This window comes from Pleurodeles waltl, chromosome 5 (genome assembly GCF_031143425.1).
Source record: "Pleurodeles waltl isolate 20211129_DDA chromosome 5, aPleWal1.hap1.20221129, whole genome shotgun sequence".
Classification (NCBI taxonomy): domain Eukaryota; kingdom Metazoa; phylum Chordata; class Amphibia; order Caudata; family Salamandridae; genus Pleurodeles; species Pleurodeles waltl.
The window spans coordinates 48,501,817-48,523,040 of NC_090444.1; the positions used below are offsets into that span (position 1 = coordinate 48,501,817).

General features: G+C 49.3%; 1 protein-coding gene across 1 annotated transcript in view; it reads right to left on the reverse strand.

Annotated features, from left to right (window-relative positions):
- LOC138297202 (uncharacterized) overlaps positions 1-21,224 on the reverse strand; it is a 153,397-nt gene that overhangs the window by 2,188 nt on the left and 129,985 nt on the right. The window contains exons 10-11 of the mRNA XM_069236689.1: positions 2,766-2,915; positions 461-610 (exon numbers count right to left, since the gene is read on the reverse strand). Coding sequence (XP_069092790.1) covers positions 461-610; positions 2,766-2,915 — 300 coding nt within the window. The remainder of the gene's footprint in view (positions 1-460; positions 611-2,765; positions 2,916-21,224) is intronic.

Sequence of the window (21,224 nt, forward strand, 5' to 3'; positions counted from 1 at the left end):
ATGTCTGAAATCTAGGTCACACACCTGTGGAGACAGTTGCACACTGCAGCAATGTCAATATCTTGCAGTAATGTGCAGCGCACAAGACTAATACCAATAGCCAACAATAACCAATAACACTGGAGTAACCTCTAGTTTCTGGAGTATCACCTCCACTCCTCATCAGGAGTGTTTAATTATGTGCCTCAATGAACATCACATTTGGAAATCAAAGCCTACACTGTGCTTGAGGTCTCTTCCTGACCATCTCTATAGCAATTCAGATGGGGCCAGGCTTAAATTGCTATAATTCAATTGGGGACAGAAAAGAAGTGAGCACCATTCTTCTGAATAATGTATACAGTGGGTAATTATTTAATCAGTTTGTCATCTTTTTTCTTAAACTGAACTTAGGATCGAAAGACATTCACATCCTGAAGCACTAGTCCAGTTTTTAAGACATAATTACTGATCTTCTTACCCTTAAAGTTGTCTGGTGGCAGACACTCACGTCCTTTCGATCCAGCACAGCATTTTTCGTTTCCTGGGCAGTCCTTGTCATTTTTACATTTATTGAAGATATCTTTTGATTCACTAACATGTGCCACTTTAGGGCAATCACCCACTTTTTCTGAAATAAAACAAAGTAGCGTCATTTTAAACATAGAGATCTTGAGGTAATAAGGTACGTGCTCACTGAAAATGGTGGTGAGACACGTTGCGCGTTCAGAATCCCTTTACTCATCCGGTCCAGCTCATCTATGTTGTTCTGCCTGCTGACACTGGTGATGTCATGTACCTGCCCTCTGCATTTATGTAGCTCTTCTCATCAGTGCTTAAGAAGGACAGTACAATCCTTCCTCTCTTGAGAACAGCTCCATATCTGAGCAGAACATCTGTTGGTATTAACTGTTATGTGGCATCTACAGTCAGAAGAGATTCCACTGACATACACATAGTACCAAAAATGAGGGTGAACCCTGTAACCCTGTGTTAGTTTAACAATGTCTTATTTGTGAGCTTAGTGATAGTATCTGGCCTGAGCCAGTTATGCATCATTGTTCACAAACAATTTATCATGCCCGCTAAATCAATACTATTCTTACATGACAATGGCAAATGCAGTGAATTCCTAAAAGGGATACGTTTACACAAACTGAGGAGCACCACAATCAAATTACAACTGAATGTAAACCCCAGTGAGGACAAGTTAATAGCATCTGGACTGTTGTGCATGTAGTAAGAGGAAGCCTTTCAATGGAAAGATAGACAGAGACAACCAAGATCCTCCCTTAGAACAGTTTCCAGTATGCCCCCCCACCTGGTGACTGGCAGCGTTTGTGGCTCTCCTTAGGTGCAGAATTGCATTGAGCATTAGATTTCACCTGTGAACTGAGAGCACGAGAAAGCAAAGTTTAAAGTCCCAAGTATTATCATCAGTTATGCCATTTGAGATGTTATCAGTAATGTCACCAATGATGCTATTGAATGTGTCAAGAGTGGTGCAATCTGTGGCATCATAACTAGAGCATGGCAGGGACACAAGTGCTAGTTAGCTTAGTAAAATATAACTGGTGAAGTTCAATGCTTGTAAAATGTATATTTTGAACTGGCATTTCCACTTAACTATAACACTGCTTTAACCTATGTCTTCTTTAGTGAATCTCTATGCTGTTTACCATTAAAAAACATACTATTGCCTTATCCACCCCACCCATATGGATGCCCAGTCTCCCAGGACACCCACCAGACTTGAGGAAGTCCCATGTGATCAGAGCAACCTCACCAATTATTTGTCTTTTTATTTTTTTATTTTTAGTTTTTATCCTTAAGGGTCCTCTGGCCCCTCACAAGGGCTAGGGGGTAAGGGTGTCCCAACCCTATACCAATATGTCTGTTTTTTCAAAGCGTGTCTCTGAAACCTATAATAGTGGCAGCAACATTTTGTTCACGTTGTGGCCAGCCAATCAGGGCACTCATTCCATAAAGACCCCTCCTTCAATTAGAATGCTTGCATTTTTCAATTCAAGCCCAAATGTCAATATATCTATAAATGTTAACCTTAATTTCTCAAAAAGTAATAAACAGATTACACCAAAGCATAAGAAGAATGCTTTTCTATGCAAAGATCTTAGTTTCTGCCAAATTTGGTGATTTAATGGGGGGTCAGGGTGCATCCAACCAAACCCTCCTTTTTAACTCCTTAACTCCCTTTAGCCCTAACCTCCCCTGAGCCCTAAAAACACCATACCTGTCTTTGCTTCTAACCTCTCCTAATCTGTAAAAATCCCTACCCCCTTTACCTCAACCCCCCCTGAACCCTAAATTCACCCTTACCTCCCTTTACCTCTACAAGCCCCTAATCCCTAAAATCACCCTTACCTGCCTTTACCTTTACCCTCACAAAAATCTTTTTTTTAAATAACATAACAACTATTATGAAAAAAACGAACCTGTGTGCTAAAGTACTGCGTGATCAAGTGTGGCTCTTGAAGCTCCTTTTTGCATGGCCCCTGGCTGCTAATAGAAACTTCTAGATCTCATTCAATGTGGTGAATGTTGCTTTAGAAGTCAATTTTGGGAGTGTGGCTTGTCATTGTGCAGTGACTCTACTGAAATAGGAGTAATGCCATAACATTACAGTCCTCTGCAGGCCACTCCACTACAAGTCTGCCTGGGCAGGTGGGTCACTCCAGAGAGGCCATCAGAACCTCATGCAGTCAATAAACTGAAAACGTCAGTCCCAGCCAGGACCCAACTACAGACCCTACTTTTTGTGAATGCACCTTTCAAAGCCTTGACACACTTCTGCGTACATCCCTTGGAGCAGCACTTTTTATCAGGCTCGCACGATGAGTCTTCTCTGCAAGAAGGAAAGTGGATAGCTGGGCAGACCAGTGGTTTTGAAATATAAGGTGGACACACTCCTTCGCGATCTGTAACAAAAGAAATATTCAATGTTCTTCTGTAAGAGGGTTATAGATTGGTGTATTTTCACAGCAAGTGATCTTTGGGGAAACCCACGCTGAATATGTTAAACAGTTGTGTCTTGCTTAAAATCATGACCTCAAGCACAGTAGCACTGACACATTTTTGGACAGGATTGTTCTATGAGCCAAATGTATCAAGGCTTTGCCTCGCCTTTGTGGCAAGCAAGGCAACACAGGTACGTGCAAAACCTAGAATAAGATTTCCAAACCACGCAAGGCCACCTTGCGTGGCCATAAGCAGCTTGGTAAATCTGGAGTAACACAAGGCAGAGCAATTAGGAGCATATTTATACTTGTTTTGCCCTGAATTTCCATCATTTGCTTTACGCAAAGTCGGTTAAAAAGTAACTCCATATTTATACTTTGGCGCTAGAGCCGTCTAGCGCCAAAGTTATGGAGTTAAAGTCATTTTTGGATGTGGAAACCTACCTTGCGTCAATGAGATCCAAGGTAAGCGTTCAAGTGCAAAACATGACTCTATGGCCTTAGTGCCATATTTATCCTCCGTGCTAAAAACATGCACAGGCGTAGGGGTCAAATAATGGGGCAAAGCTTGCTTTGCCCCATTATTTAACGCCTGGGTCAGGGCTGGCGTTAGGGGACCTGTGGGACTATTTCCATGGTGGATCACCATGGAATAAGCCCACAGGTGCCCTCCCCAGGCCCCAGGGACACCCACACCAGAGAGACAGTGGAGGATGAGGGAACCCCATCCCAGGTAAGATAAGACCAAAACGACAAAAACCCACAATCACACAAGTCAAGTTATCAATTAAAAAGCAAAAAAGAGTCTTTATGTAGTTTAAAACACACACAAACACTTTTAGTATGAAAAAGTACCTTGGGTGCGTCAAAAATAACCCTGCATGGGCGAGTGTGCGTCAAAAAGGGCTTGCGATGCATTGATTTCACTCACGAGTGAGACCTTGCATAGTTTCTCCTTTCATTGGGTCAGGCGCATTGTTCCTTCTCTCCGCAGGAGAGCGATGCGTCGATCCGGTCAGCACTCTCGGGTCCGGCCAGGCCTTGCATTGTTTTTACATGCCCAGCGGTACTTGCATCGGAAATCCAGCCTCATGATGATTCGAAAACCACGTAGCGCGAGTTACGATCTCCCAGCTTCCGTCAGCAATTCTGCGCATCGTTTCTCCTGCTCTGTGCGTCGACTCTTCGGTCACGTATCCGGCCAGTGTAGATTTTCAGCGGCGGAGCGGGCGGCGTGTCGTTTCTTCAGCTGCAGATCAGAGTCGCGTAGATCTTTTCCCCGCACGGCACTCTATACGTGGATTTCTCACTCTTGGGCTGCCAGCTTCTCCTTTTAGGGTCCCAGGAACTGTATGGGCACCACAGGGCAGAGTAGGAGTCTCTCCAGAGACACCAGGTGCTGGCAGAGAGAAGTCTTTGCTGTCCCTGAGACTTCAAGCAACAGGAGGCAAGCTCTAAATCAAGCCCTTGGAGATTTCTTCTCAAGATGGAAGGCACACAAAGTCCAGTCTTTGCCCTCTTACTCTGGCAGAAGCAGCAACTGATAGCTCCACAAAGCACAGTCACAGGCAGGGCAGCTCTTCTTCCTCATCTCTTCAGCTCTTCTGCAGGCAGAGGTTCCTCTTGTTTCCAGAAATGTTCTAAAGTCTGTGGTTTTGGGAGCCCTTATTATACCCAATTTCTCCTTTGAAGTAGGCCTACTTCAAAGTATAGTCTCTTTCGAATGTGAAATCCTGCCTTGTCCAGGCCAGGCCCCAGACACTCATCAGGGGGTTGGTTGGAGAATGCATTGTGTGAGGGCAGGCTCAGCCCTTTCAGGTGTGAGTGACCACTCCTCCCCTCCCTTCTAGCACAGATGGCTCATCAGGATATGCAGGCTACACCCCAGCTCCCTTTGTGTCACTGTCTAGTGTGAGGTGCAACCAGCACAACTGTCAAACTGACCCAGACAGGGAATCCACAAACAGGCAGAGTCACAGAAACGGTATAAGCAAGAAAATGCTCACTTTCTAAAAGTGGCATTTTCAAACACAAAATATTAAAATCAACTTTACTAAACAATGTATTTTTAAATTGTGAGCTCAGAGACCTCAAACTCCACATGTCCATCCGCTCCCAAAGGGAATCTACACTTTAATCAGATTTAAAGGTAGCCTCCATGTTAACCTATCAGAGAGACAAGTCTTGCAACAGGGAAAAACGAATTTAGCAATATTTCACTGTCAGAACATATAAAACACATTACTATAATGAACTTATTCTTAATCTCAACATAGACTGTCTCTTTCTAACAGAAACTTGGGCGAGGCCTGACTTGGACCCTGATTTTATTGAGGCATCCCCTACCGGCTTCTCCTTTCAGAGGGTGGACAGGAATACAGGCAGAGGAGGAGGTTTGGCCATTATTTGTAGGTCTGAGTTCACTTGCACCTGGAATAGTGCTAGTCACGTACCAGAGGTCTGTGAAGCTATGGCCTTTAAACTATTCCTGGACAAATTTCTAGTCTTGGAAGGCCTGTTAATTTACCGGCCCCCCGGCCCGCTTCTAAGTTCCTCTCGTTATGGTCTTCATTATTGGAACCTTTAATCATGGCCCCTAAAGCAATTATCTTGGGAGATTTTAACATCCATTTTGATAATACGCATGATTTGGTGGTTGCGGAATTTCTCAACCTTATGGTGGTTCTGAATTGGGTCCTAAAAGATGGGATGGCCACTCATAGAGCTGGTCATACCCTAGATGGGATTTTCACCCACCCCGAGGAAGATTTGTATCTCTCAATGACCCCGTTAGAGTGGACGGATCATGCTCTTCTGACGTTTAAATTTCTGGCCAGGCAGCAGGCCATAATATCCATTCCCCAGAAAAAACTGATAAGATCCTGGAGAAATATTGAAGCAGAACCACTGAAAGTAACACTTATACATAACTGGAAGGATCCAAAGGTGTCCATGTTGTCACCGCTTGCTAGATTTAATCTGGGCATTAGACAGGCAATGGACACGCTAGCACCGGCGAGGATCTCTGCTTCCCGTACTAGGAAGAAACCCAATCAACCTTGGTTCTCTCAAGCCCTCAAAATCTTACAGAGGAAATACCGGCAGAAGGAACGCGGCTGGAAACTCAGCCTTTGTGAAGCCGAGAGGGTGGATCTCAAGCTCGCACTTAACACTTACAAAGAAGCCTGTCGGGTAACCAAATCGGACTATTTTACACGTAAAATTAGCGAAGCAGCCAACTCTTCTAGAGAGCTATTTAGAACCGTTAATGTTCTCACCACTCCCTTAGGCACTCCCAAAGTAGAAAATTCTCAAGACTTCTGTAATAAAGTAGCCACATTTTTTGAATGTAAAGTTCTTGACATTTATTCCAGCTTTAGGTTGGATAAGAAACCAGCTAACCCGTCTCCCCGGTCAACTATTCTTTCTCACCCGGGGCGACAACTAATGGGGTGCCAGACAAACCACTCTTACTCTCAAAGTTTAAGATGCCCTCTCATGAGGTTTTGTGTAAACTGCTCTTGGAAGGTTAATCTGGCTCCCCTATGGATCCCTGCCCCCCTGCTATCCTCCAATTAGTACCAGAGCTAGTGGTTTCTATGCTGGCCCCTATTTTTCAGGAAGTGCTTGCAACTGGCCTATACCCCAGGGTATGGAAAGAAACCACTATTATCCCGTTAAAAAAGAAGGCAGCTGGCAAACCCGATGACTTGACGAACTTACGCCCTATAGCCCTTCTCCCCTATGCGGCCAAAATCTTAGAAAAACATCTTAATAAAGAATTGGTTGATATCCTGTCTGCCTCTAAGGGCTTGGACAGCTCGCAACATGGTTTTCGGAAATCCCACAGCACTGAATCAGCTCTCATTGCATCATCGGACACCATACGCAGACTGGTGGATAAGGGGCAGGGGGTATTTTTGGTGTTATTGGACCTGTCGGCAGCTTTTGACACCATTGCTCCCCATATCCTGCTAGACCGTTTATATCAGGCAGGTATTAGAGACCAGGCTCTTAAACTGATCGAATCTTTTCTATCTGACAGGTGGGCCACAGTTAGTAGTGGCGACTTTAGATTCCCTGCCTACCTCCTGCCGTGTGGGGTCCCTCAGGGCTCCTCCTTAAGCCCGACGCTATTCAATGTGTACGTAGCACCGCTGGCAGAGCTGGTTCGCTCTTTTGGCTTTATTCCTACTTCATATGCAGACGATACTCAAACCATCATCCCTCTTGATAAAGACCTTGAAGAAGTGGCCATCCGCTTCAACGCCTGTATGACAGCAGTGAATCATTGGATGAAGACCAACTGGTTGAAACTCAACTGTGAAAAAACTGAGATTTTGTGCTTTGGAATTGGAAGGGTACATTGGTCTTCTAGCTGGTGGCCTGAAGAATGTGGGACGCTTCCTGTTCCACGGTCTACCTCAAAAAATGTAGGAGTAGTATTTGTTGAGCAACTGTCTTTTAAACCACAGGTCAATCTGATAATTAAGACCTGTCTGTGGACCATGAAGAAATAAAAAAAAATATTTCCTTTTATTCCACAAGCCTGCAGAACTACTGTCATTTTGGCTTTAGTCATTTCCAGATTGGATTATGGAAATGCGCTTTTACTCAATCTGGATAAAGAATCTTTGCACAAACTACAGTTGATGCAGAACACTGCTGCCAGGCTTTTATTAAAATTGCCTTGCGGGGCCTCTGTTAAGAGGTGCCTTAAAGATCTACACTGGCTTCCGGTAATCCAGCGGCTCTCTTTTAAGGCTCTCTGCATCACCCATAAGGCTGTCCATGGGATTGGGCCTAAGGCATTAACCACCAAGCTGCAATGGCACAGGCCGAATCGGCTGTTGCGCTCGGCCTGTGCCTATCAAATTCAAACAACTCGCACTAAGAAAGTAAAGTGGGGAGACAGAGCATTTACCATTGTGGCTGCTAAAATCTGGAACTCTCTACCATTGAACATTAGGCAAGAACATAACTATTTAATATTTAGGAAATTGGTCAAGACCTGGCTGTTTCCTCTATAAGTTTGGGAGTTATCCGGTTAAGTTACCCCGCCTCATCCAGTTAGCGCTTCGATGCCCTTGGGCCGGAATGCGCTTTATAAATACTCAATACATACATACATACATACATACATACATACATACATACATACATACATATATGTCCTACCTTAACCATGCACTGCACCCTGCCCTTGGGGCTACCTAGGGCCTACTTTAGGGGTGTGTGACCTGTAAGAAAAGGGAAGGTTTAGGCCTGGCAAGTGGGTACACTTGCCAAGTCGAATTTACAGTTAAAACTGCACACACAGACACTGCAGTGGCAGGTCTGAGACATGATTACAGGGCTACTTATGTGGGCGGTACAACCAGTGCTGCAGGCTCACTAGTAGCATTTAATTTACAGGCACCTCTAGTGCACTCTACTAGGGATTTACTAGTAAATCAAATATGCCAATCATGGATAAGCCAATGACATATACATTTTGTTAAGGAGCACTTGCACTTTAGCACTGGTTAGCAGTGGTAAAGTGCCAAGAGTAACAAAACCAGTAAAATATGAGCCCAGCACACATTAACAACCCAGGTAATAGAGGCAAAACGTTAAGGGAGACCATGCCAAGGATGAAAAGTCTAACACCCATTGAGAGACTTAACAACGCATAATGTCCAATTTAGTGTTCTCCTGCACGTGATCACAGTTTCAAAGAAATAAAACATGATTTAGAATGCAACTGAAATGGCCTATTGTGACCCCAAGTTACATGCTGAGATCACAGTAGATGCATGCCTCGGGCCTCCTGTACAGTGACCTTAATAGTGGCAATGTAGGTATGAGGTGTTAACTTGAGAAATCAATAAGGATACCTGTGCGACTATGTTATTCATATGCCCCTTGCCTATGTGTCTCTGTGCTGCATTCCTTGTGCCACGCCATCTTCTCGTGAGGTTGAGGCAATATGCAGTTAGGAGGCATAGTTGTGCCAATTAGGGAGACCTGATGGGTATTTAAGCTGCACCGAGGCAGGGTCCTGTGCTTGGCTTTGAGACTTCATCTCTGTAGTGCACACCTTCTTGTGATCTTCTTATACGTTCCTCAGCATTTTGATGAGCAGCAGTCTAGTGGTTCCATCTACTTTCCTGGATTTCCTATTTTGTCTTACCTGGTGATAGATGTAACCCTACATTGGGTTCATTCTTTTTAGACTATGGACCAGTGATCTTGGATGTGATTTGCTTTTCCCTGGTTGTTTGTTTATTTTTTGTTCCTCCCCAATTCTTATATAGCGTATTCACTGCATAATTTGCCAATCCTACCCCACTGTCTAGCCTATCTACAGACTGATCGGCATTTTCTTTGGGGGAAAAATGTGTTTGGAGTTTCTGTCTCCCATTTCGTTTTTCTTGGTGATTCTTTCTTCGTTTTGGACCCCAGAGACTCTTCTATTAAAAGGTCAGTGCACTAGGGGCGTGGCCAAGGACCCGGAGATGGCGCACGCCTGAACTCTTAGCTCCGGAGGGGCCGGCGAATAGAAAGTCAAAATCGTGCCTTCCCCGGGCCGAATGAGGTCCAGGCTGCGGGGCGAGACCAGAGGAGGGGGCCGAGCGTGTGTGGGCCCCTGCGGCGACCCCGGGGGTGCCGAATCTGCCCGTCGGGGACTTCGGAGTCTGCGGGTCTGAGCACGTGACAGAGGCCGCGGCCTAGCGTGGTGCCGAGAGCCGAAGTGGTGAGTGCACGGACGGCACAGAACAGCGGGAGGCGCCGAGCAGGCTCTCCGGCAGCGGCGGAGGTGCTGGCGGGGGCCAGGGGGCCCAGGTGAGATCGCGCACAGCTGAAGCGCACAGAGACTGTGCCACTGGAAGCGGGCGGCCCCGGAATAACAGAGGGGGCAGGAACGGGATCGAGGTCGCGGCCTTGGGCGGGGCCGTAGGTTGAGGCGGCCCGGAGGCCTTGCGTGGACCAGAGGAGAGGGCCGAGCGTGTGTGGGCCCCTGCGGCGACCCTGGGGGCCGAAGTGGTGAGGGCCCAGGTGAGATCGCGCACTGTGGAGGCGCACGGAGACTGAGACACTGGATACGGGTGACCCCAGAAGAACACAGGGGGCAGGCCCGAGATCGGGGCCGCGGCCACGGGCAGAGCTGCAGGTTGAGGCGACCCGGAGGCTGAAGAAAGCGGAGGTTGCCGGCGGAGACTACGAGCTGGGGTGGAGATGCCATTTGGGTTCTGGTGGCCCAGCGGAAGTCGCACTCTGACGGGTGGTGAAGTGGTGCTACTCTGGGCCACGGACGAGGCCCCTAGGAAGGATTGGGGACGAAGCGAGGCCAAGAGCGAGAGAGAGGCAGTGTGGAACGATTTCGAGGTAGCGACGTGACCCGGGGTCAAACTGCGGGGCCGCTTGACTTGAGGTGGGCCTTTGGGCCCTGGTACACACCGAAGAAGCGGAGAGAACGAGGGATAACGGGACCTGGTGGACCCCTGCAGACACCGGTGAGCTAGATGCATGGTGGCTGGTTTGACCGAGCCGGGGGCCGGATCGGGGTGGCCCCGGACGGAGGTGGCCCGTGACCCATGGGGGCTGAGGAACCCAGAAGATAGGATCAAGCAAGCGAGGAAAAAGGGCCGATTGATGAAGCTGGCGGATGGCGGATCGCGCCCCCGGGGGCGAGGGGTGGATTGCCTAAAAGGTAGAACCGTGGACTCCCCCGGGCGCATTGGAGTACTGGAGATCCATAAAGGAGTAGGACTGAGCACAGAAATGTCCCTGGTGCAACAAGGGAGACAAGCGGGAGGAAATTTAGTGCCACGATGAAGAGTGACAGTTGAGAGTCCATGACGGGCTAAAGGACCCGGAGCTGAAATGGATAGCGCTTAAACGTAGAGCGCCTGGGGAGAGGCATTCCGAAGCGGAACAACTGAAACAGCTGGGGCAGCTGTCGGGGGCCCGGGGCGAGGTCCGCTGTTGATCAGATGCCCCCCAGGAGCCGCCACAAGAACAGAACCATGGCCGCTGCAGCTCAGTCCGGGAGCGATGACTCGGACCCACAGGGCCACATGCAGATCAAAGTCCAGGATACTTTAGATAAAATACTCGGGGCGATCGAAGACACCAAAACAACGTTGCAACGGGAGATCAGTCAAGTAGCTGTGGAGGTGAGCCTACTGAGAGCGGACCACCATAAACTGGCAGACAGAGTCAAAGAGACAGAAACTGTACTGGCCGAGATAGCACCAAAGCAGAAAGACCTGAGGGCTGAAGTGACCTCCCTCGCCGACAGAGTTGCGCGACTCGAAAAAAGAGCTGAAGATGCGGAGGGGAGGAACAGAAGGAACAATGTGCGCGTGGTGGGCCTCCCAGAGGGGGCTGAGGGGGAGAACATTGTTGAATTTCTGGAGAAATGGTTCAGTACCTCAGTGGCGCCGGGGCGCTTGACCCCATTCTACACGCTGGAACGAGCACATCGGGTGCCGGCGAGGCCCCTTGCCCCGGGGAGACCCCCCCGGGCCGTGATAGCTAAACTCTTACACTACAGAGACAGGGACTCCCTCCTGCAAAGGGCCAGGGAGACGGGCCCATTTAAAGTCGCAAATGGGGAGGTGACACTGTTCCCGGACTTTACCCTGGAGGTGCAAAACAAGCGGTCTTCGTTTCTGGCAGTTAAGAGAGCCCTAAGAGAGGAGGGAATCCAGTATTCGCTACTCTACCCAGCCAGATTGAGAGTGATGCTGGAAGGGAAGACAACATTCCTCCAATCCCCTGAGGAGGCATGGGAATGGCTTGAGTCACGTGGCCCTCAGGCGGGGGGTCCCGTTGGAGAGGGCCCGACCGGTGGCAATGCTCGCCGAGCCCTGAAGGGAAGGAAGACCAGAGACCGCAGACGACTGGCGCCCACACAAACACAGAAAGAGAAAGGCAGGAAGGAAGCACTGGAAGCGGCAGCACGCATGGGTGGGGAGGCATCCCCTCATGAAGGTTCTGGGAATGAAACGGACGACACGTTGGTGTCCTCTGCGGAAGACCTGGAGCATTCAGCCCGAGCCCCGAAGGTGACCCCACAAACAGCTGACGAACTTGGCTAGACAGGGCCTGCGGAAGGCGCCGGGGACTGGGCATGTCAAGCGTAATGGCGGCCCCTCCGGACTTGGCCACCCCCCGGAACAGAACCTCGCCCATTCAAAATGGCGAGTACCGCTGATCAAAAGTTGAACAAGTTGCACGGTTGCATAGTTTACTGGGCAGCCTACAGGTTAGGAGGTGCCCTGGGGATGGGGAGTTGGGATACACAGTTACAAGTTAATATGGCAATGTGGGTGGCGGAATTTGACTGCGGCAAAGACATGATGATGTGGGAAAATATCCTCGCGACTGGGGAGAAGCGGGGGTATTGTCACCAGAATGAAATCATGAAATGGCGGACTATAATTTATTGACCTGGAACGTTAGGGGGATGGGCACTCCAGCTAAAAGGCACAAAATACTCTCTTACTTAAAGAGAAGGGGAGTACAGTTGGCATTACTACAGGAAACACACCTGGCGTCTGGAGAGGGAGAGAAGCTAAGGCGCAGGTGGAGGGGGCAGGTGTTTGCAACAGAATACTCAGCTTATGCAAGGGGCGCTTTAGTATGGATCAGAGCGGGGGTCCCCTTCATATTGACCTCTTCCAATATAGACCGGGAGGGAAGATTCGTGATATTGGAAGGGAAGCTACAAGGTATCCCAATAGTCTTAAGCTGCATATACGCCCCCAACCAAGACCAGGTCCCCTTTATGACGAGCCTATCGAGACACCTCACACGCCAAAGCGCTGGGGAGCTATTAGTAGGGGGGGACTTCAATGCAGTACTAGACACAAATCTGGACAGGTCCACCCCGCCTCTGCATGGGGCAGCGACAATCAAAACAGCCAGAAGGCTGAGTGAGTGGCTGGACATGTGGGGGTTGTCGGACGTCTGGCGAATGCACCACCCAACGTCTAGTGAATATTCATACTACTCGGGTCTCCACCGAGTGCATACCAGAATTGACAGAGTAGTCTGCACAGCAGGCCTGATAAGTAATATGACACGCTCAGAATACTTAGCCCGCACTTTGTCTGATCATAATCCCTTGTTAATAACGATGAGGATGTCGGAGGATAGACCCCTTATACCATCATGGAGGCTTTCTCCCTCGGCACTTGAGGACCAGGCGTACAGAGAGGCCCTACGCGGCCACTTGGCAGAATATATTGAGACGAATAGGGGGTCTACTCCTTCTAGGGCCTTAGAATGGGAGGCGCTTAAGGTAGTGACAAGGGGCTTCTGCCTGGGGCAGTCGGTGGGGGTGAGGCGTACACTTGAAAAAGAATTGAATGACCTGGAGAAGGATATGCACGAGAGGGAGTTGGGACAAGGGAAGACAGCGCAGGAGAATGAAGAATATAACCGAGCTTGTAGGGAACACTCCCGCATTGAAGAGCAACTCCGGTGCCACGACAGGCAAAAATATCTAGCATCCCTACATGCGGAAGAGGGTAGATCGGGGAGACTACTGGCGTGGCTGGTCCGCCCGGGAGAGCAGGGTGAGCCCATCACATGTGTAATAGACGGGGAGGGGTCTCGCAGACTCAGGCCGGGCTCCATAAACGATGCGTTCAGAGAGTATTACTCGCAGTTGTACGGGAAACCCAGCGAATTGCAGATGGAATCTTTCAATAGATACCTACAGCAAATCCCACTACCAACACTGAGCGCAGATGAGAGAGACAGCCTGGGGGGACCAGTAACGCTAGAGGAAGTAAATGAAGCTATAGAACAGTTAGCACCCGGAAAGACCCCAGGGACAGACGGTCTCCCCATGGATTTCTATAAAAAATACAAATTGCTGCTGGCCCCCCAATTGACAGGGTTGTACGCGGAGGCGCTGCAATATGGAGAACTAACACAGACAATGCGGGAGGCTTTAGTGGTACCGCTCCCCAAGACAAAAGACAGGGAAGCTCCGGTGACGGACTTTAGGCCTTTATCTATGTTAAACAGCGACTTCAAAATACTTAGTAAGATAATGGCTGCCCGGTTGCTCCCTCTCATGACAAAGTTAGTGCACGCTGACCAGAATGGTTTTGTCCCCGGCCGTAGTACCTCCCTGAACCTGAGAAGGGTGTTTACGATCTTGCACATGCCCAGGGATCAGAGACCGCCAGAGGGAGCCTTACTCGCGGTGGATTTCGAGAAGGCCTTCGATTCCATCAGATGGGACTATTTAAGGACTGTGATGCTTAAAATGGGGCTGGGGGAGAACTGGGTAAAATGGGTGGACTTGCTGTACTCATCCCCGTTAGCAAGAGTTAAAACCGGAAGGATGATCTCCAGTGCATACCCAGTATACAGGGGAACTAGGCAGGGCTGCCCCTTGTCCCCGCTACTGTTTGCCCTGGCAATCGAACCCCTGGCATCGCAGCTGCGATGTGAAGGCGTGGGCAAGGGAATTATTTGGGGTCCGTCCGAACATATAGTCTCCCTGTATGCAGATGATATACTTATTTACATGAGGGACGCGTCAAGAGGACTCACGTGGGCATTGGGAATACTGGAAGACTTCGGGGGCCTATCGGGACTCCGACTTAATCGGAGGAAAACATATGTATTCCCCGTGATGTCAGACAGTGCACGCCCAGATGCGTGCCCAGCTGACGTAAATTGGGCCCCGCGGACATTTAAATACTTGGGCATACAGATATTTCACGAATTAAACGATCTTAGGGACGGTAACCTCGGCAGGACGCTTAGATCATTGCGCTCCTCGGTGGGGTTTTGGAGATCATTAAAACTAACAATCATGGCCAGAGTGGCACGCTCAAAAATGGTCATGCTACCACGCCTCCTCTACTATTTTGCTAACTTACCACTACAGATCCCCGCGGCATGGTTCCGAGAGTTGAACGCCTTGCTCAGAGAACTAATATGGGATGAGGGCCGCAGAAGAACTGCGCTCTCGACCATCTGTAGGCCGACGAGGTTGGGAGGCCTGGGCGCCCCAGATTTCGTAGGCTATTACCTGGCATCTCAGTTACAATGGGTGGCCGGCTGGCTAGCGGGTAGGGGGCGGCTGGACCTGGCCACCGCAAACGGTGAAATTGACATAGCTCAGATTGCAGCAAATATGGCGGGCAGGAAGATGGCCCCCATTAGAGGCAACATAATGTACAATGTGGCGATGAGATGCTGGAAACAATGTGAGAGGAGGACTGGAGTGGGGCCACCATACTCTCCTGCTCTGCCGCTGGCGGCCGTCGCTCTGGACGTGAGGGCGGAGGGGCCAGGGGGACTGGGTTTGGGGCCTTGGACGAGAGCAGGGATAGAGACAGTGGGGGAGCTATTCAGGGAGGGGGTGCTGAGGAGCTTTGCTGATGTAGTAGAGGGGGGGGTCCCAATAGGACAGTTTTTACTCTTTGGAAGGCTGGTGCATACCCTGAAGGAGCATTGGACCACGGTCAATGCAGAACCCGCTCCCCACGGAGTGTTGCACCTCCTGCTGACAGAGGGAGAGGAAACTCACCTAATAGCAAAAATATACAGGGCCCAGATAGAGGTAGCAGTGGATCCCCTGCGACCCCTAAGAGAAAAATGGGTGAAGACAATTGGGCGGGACCTGACCGAGTCAGAGTGGACTAGAGCACTTGCTTACCCTGGGGTGATCTCACGCAACACTAGGCTGAGATACATACAATACAATTATCTACACAGAACATACCTTACTCCTCAACGACTGCACCGCATATACGGGGGGGAGCCCAGGACTTGCCCCAGATGTGGAGACGGGGAACCCGACTTTGATCATATGATGTGGGGATGCACGATGCTCCAGAGGGGATGGACGGCGATGACGACTAATCTCATGGAGCTGTTCGGTACGGAACTCCGGCCAACCCCCGACATTTGTCTATTGGGCCTCAGAGCTAGTGCCAAATGGAGCAGGGTAGAGAGTCGTTTCCTTGACCTGTCCCTGGCCCTTTACAAAAGGCTGATTACGAAGGGTTGGAAATCGAATGCACCCCCTTCATTGACAGAATGGAGAGGCGATGTCACAAGATGGTCCAGAGCTGAACTGCAGGTCCTTAAGGCCGAGGAGGCCAGGGGAGCCCGCCAGACACCCATCGCCCCGGAGTGGGAAAACCTAGTGATAAGGTGGGACGGCCTAACGAAGGGACCAACGGTACCTGAGGGGATGGGAGAAACCACTTGAGAGGGTCACCTGATGTGCTTGTAAGCGAAAGTTCCAGAAAACAGGATGGGAGGAACATCAGGAGCCCCGCTGGCCCGGGCGCAGAGGGAGCGAGTACAGAGGACAGGACGCAATAACTAAAAGAACGCAGGAGGGAGGGGAATAGTAGATAGACCGCTCCTACATAGTATGAAACTCTATATCAACCCCCCCCTCTTTGAAGTTAAGCAGCCACACCCACATGAGCCATTAAGCCTATATACAGTTTGAAGTGGAGTTAAGTCTGTTATCAGGTCACCAATATTAAAAGTAACGAGGGGCACTGTAAGTACTGTCTCCATAAAGTCGGATTGATTAAGTGATGGGAGCAATATTACACAAGTATTATTAAACTACTGAATTGAGCAAGTAATTGTGAAACACAATGCAAACAAAGCAAAACAGTGGTGCGGACAACTTAAGAGATGTGCATAATAATGACAAAACGTTACTGTAAAATGACCTACAAATGTAAAACAGCAAACAGTTAAATAAAAATATATTTGAAAAAAAAAAAAAAGGTCAGTGCACTAAGGAAAGGAGGCATGGAACTCATGATACAACTATGCATTTTGTTTCCTCTACCTTCATGGAGTGCTTTCTAGTGACAATCCTACTGATTGGAGGAATCATTTATTTGATTACTATTATGTTCTGCACGGGATAAATCTTTCCTGGTGAGAATGAGTGAAGTTAACTCATTTTCCCTATGACACTAGCAAGAGTTTTGATACAATGAGTGGACTGAAGGGGGGGATCTGGCACAGAGACACAGTGTGTGAATCCTCTAAAGCAAGCCTTTTCTGTATGGATTATTAATGAGTGTTTTTTCTTTTCAGAAAATACTTCTATAATATAAAGGGAGAGTGACTAAATATACATGGGGGCAGTCTGACACTGGCAATATCCTGTCTTTCCAGTGGGGTCTCCCTGTCATTCTCCTCCTGTCTGCCTGAGAACAGCTACGAGACACTGATGGTATATAGATAGTAGTGCGCTAGAGCTGGTTCCAGGGGAGATTGGTTGGGCCATCTACGCTCCTGTGTAGTATTGAAACCTCACATTAGTGGAAACTTGACATACACAATGTCCATTGGAATGCTTAGAGACACATTATGGACCTCATTACAACATTGGTGGTAAAAGCCGCTTACCGCCGTGCAAAAGACCGCCAACACACCGCTGCGGCCGCAGAATTCCGCCACAGCTATTATGACCCACAGTTTGGAATCCGCCAAAATCTAGACACCCACACAAGTCCGCCACACCAAAGGTCAGTGATAAACTGGCGAAAACAAAACCTTCACCGTCACGCCAACGGAAATACGCCCACACTATCACGACACACGAATCCACGCGGTGGTCTTTCAACCGAGGTATTCCAGTGGCGGTACATACCGCCGCGCTCAAAATACACACACGTTTACAAAACACAGCCACATTGGACAATTCAAAATACACACACCTGATACACATACACACACCACTCCCACACACCCATTTCAATATAAAACACACACCCACATCTCCCACAAACCCCTACGACCAAAAATTGCGAAAGAAGGCCAGAGAGAGACAGCACCAGCAAGAACAACAGCATCGACAGGCACACAACACCATCACCCACAGAATCTCCACGCACCTCACACAACACCCCACTACATATCAGCACACTTATCACCACACACTCCACCCCACACATCACCCACACCACCCCATGGCACGGCAAAGACACCCAGGTTCTCGGAGGAGGAGCTCAGGGTCATGGTGGAGGAAATCGTCTGGGTAGAGCCACAGCTATTCGGATCACAGGTGCAGCACACCTCCATTGCAAGGAAGATGGAGCTATGGCGAAGAATAGTGGACAGGGTCAACGCAGTGGGACAGCACCCAAGAAATCGGGAGGATATCAGGAAGAGGTGGCACGACCTACGGGGGAAGGTGCGTTCCGTGGTCTCAAGACACCACCTCGCGGTTCAGCGGACTGGCGGCGGACCCCCACCTCCTCCCCCACAACTACCAACATGGGAGGAGCAGGTCTTGGCGATTCTGCATCCTGAGGGCCTCGCAGGAGTAGATGGAGGAATGGACTCTGGTAAGTCAAATCTTAAGTGTTACATCCCCCACCCTACCTGCATGCCAGCACATACCCCCACCCTCACCCCCATCCCCACTACTCCAACTCCTCACATATGTCCCAACATCACAACCCACCCATCCCAAACGCAAGCCCTGCATGCAACAACAAAGCATGGACACCCATCACTAAAGCATGCTGTAGGAGGCTGGACTGGCTTGTAGTGAGTACCAAGGGGTACTTGCACCTTGCACCAGGCCCAGTTATCCCTTATTAGTGTATAGGGTGTCTAGCAGCTTAGGCTGATAGATAATGGTAGCTTCGCAGAGCAGCTTAGGCTGAACTAGGAGACGTGTGAAGCTACTACAGTACCACTTAGTGTCATATGCACAATATCATAAGAAAACACAATACACAGTTATACTAAAAATAAAGGTACTTTATTTTTATGACAATATGCCAAAGTATCTTAGAGTGTACCCTCAGTGAGAGGATAGGAAATATACACAAGATATATATACACAATAGCAAAAATATGCAGTATAGTCTTAGAAAACAGTGCAAACAATGTATAGTTACAATAGGATGCAATGGGGAAACATAGGGATAGGGGCAACACAAACCATATACTCCAAAAGTGGAATTCGAATCACGAATGGACCCCAAACCTATGTGACCTCGTAGAGGGTCGCTGGGACTATTAGAAAATAGTGAGAGTTAGAAAAATAACCCTCCCCAAGACCCTGAAAAGTGAGTGCAAAGTGCACTAAAGTTCCCCTAAGGACAAAGAAGTCCTGTTAGAGGAATAATGCAGGAAAGACACAAACCAACAATGCAACAACTGTGGATTTCCAATCTAGGGTACCTGTGGAACAAGGAGACCAAGTCCAAAAGTCACAAGCAAGTCGGAGATGGGCAAATGCCCAGGAAATGCCAGCTGCGGTGCAAAGAAGCTTCTACTGGACAGAAGAAGCTGAGGTTTCTGCAGGAACGAAAAGGGCTAGAGACTTACCCTATGGTGGACGGATCCCTCTCGCCGTGGAGAGTCGTGCAGAAGTGTTTTCCTGCCGAAAGAACGCCAACAAGCCTTGCTAGCTTCAAGTTGTGCAGTTAGCGTTTTTGGACACTGCTGTGGCCCTGGAGGGACCAGGAGGTCGCAAATTGGACCAGGAGAGAGAGGGGACATCGAGCAAGACAAGGAGCCCTCTCAGCAGCAGGTAGCAGCCAGAGAAGTGCAAGAAACAGGCACTACGAGGATGCGTGAAACGGTGCTCACCCGAAGTCGCACAAAGGAGTCCCACGTCGCCGGAGACCAACTTAGAAAGTCGTGCAATGCAGGTTAGAGTGCCGTGGACCAAGGCTTGGCTGTGCACAAAGGATTTCCGCCGGAAGTGCACAGGGGCCGGAGTAGCTGCAAAAGTCGCGGTTCCCAGCAATGCAGCCCAGCGAGGTGAGGCAAGGACTTACCTCCACCAAACTTGGACTGAAGAGTCACTGGACTGTGGGGGTCACTTGGACAGAGTCGCTGGATTCGAGGGACCTCGCTCGTCGTGCTGAGAGGAGACCCAAGGGACCGGTAATGCAGCTTTTTGGTGCCTGTGGTTGCAGGGGGAAGATTCCGTCGACCCACAGGAGATTTCTTCAGAGCTTCTGGTGCAGAGAGGAGGCAGACTACCCCCACAGCATTCACAAGCAGGAAAACAGTCGAGAAGGCGGCAGGATCAGCGTTACAGAGTTGCAGTAGTCGTCTTTGCTACTATGTTGCAGTTTTGCAGGCTTCCAGCGCGGTCAGCAGTCGATTCCTTGGCAGAAGGTGAAGAGAGAGATGCAGAGGAACTCGGATGAGCTCTTGCATTCGTTATCTAAAGTTTCCCCAGAGACAGAGACCCTAAATAGCCAGAAAAGAGGGTTTGGCTACCTAGGAGAGAGGATAGGCTACTAACACCTGAAAGAGCCTATCAGAAGGAGTCTCTGACGTCACCTGGTGGCACTGGTCCCTCAGAGCAGTCCAGTGTGCCAGCAGCACCTCTGTTTCCAAGATGGCAGAGGTCTGGAGCACACTGGAGGAGCTCTGGACACCTCCCAGGGGAGGTGCAGGTCAGGGGAGTGGTCACTCCCCTTTCCTTTGTCCAGTTTCGCGCCAGAGCAGGGCTAAGGGGTCCCCTGAACCGGTGTAGACTGGCTTATGCAGAATTGGGCACATCTCTGCCCAACAAAGCATTTCCAGAGGATGGGGGAGGCTAATCCTCCCCTGCCTTCACACCATTTTCCAAAGGGAGAGGGTGTCACACCCTCTCTCAGAGGAAGTTCTTTGTTCTGCCCTCCTGGGCCAGGCCTGGCTGGACCCCAGGAGGGCAGATGCCTGTCTGAGGGGTTGGCAGCAGCAGCAGCTGCAGTGAAACCCCAGGAAGGGCAGTTTGGCAGTACCAGGGTCTGTGCTACAGACCACTGGGATCATGGGATTGTGCCAACTATGCCAGTATGGTATAGAGGGGGCAATTCCATGATCATAGACATGTTACATGGCCATATTCGGAGTTACCATTGTGAAGCTACATATAGGTAGTGACCTATATGTAGTGCACGCGTGTAATGGTGTCCCCGCACTCACAAAGTTCAGGGAGTTGGCTCTGAACAATGTGGGGGCACCTTGGCTAGTGCCAGGGTGCCCTCACACTAAGTAACTTTGCACCTAACCTTTACCAGGTAAAGGTTAGACATATAGGTGACTTATAAGTTACTTAAGTGCAGTGTAAAATGGCTGTGAAATAGCGTGGACGTTATTTCACTCAGGCTGCAGTGGCAGGCCTGTGTAAGAATTGTCAGAGCTCCCTATGGGTGGCAAAAGAAATGCTGCAGCCCATAGGGATCTCCTGGAACCCCAATACCCTGGGTACCTCAGTACCATATACTAGGGAATTATAAGGGTGTTCCAGTAAGCCAA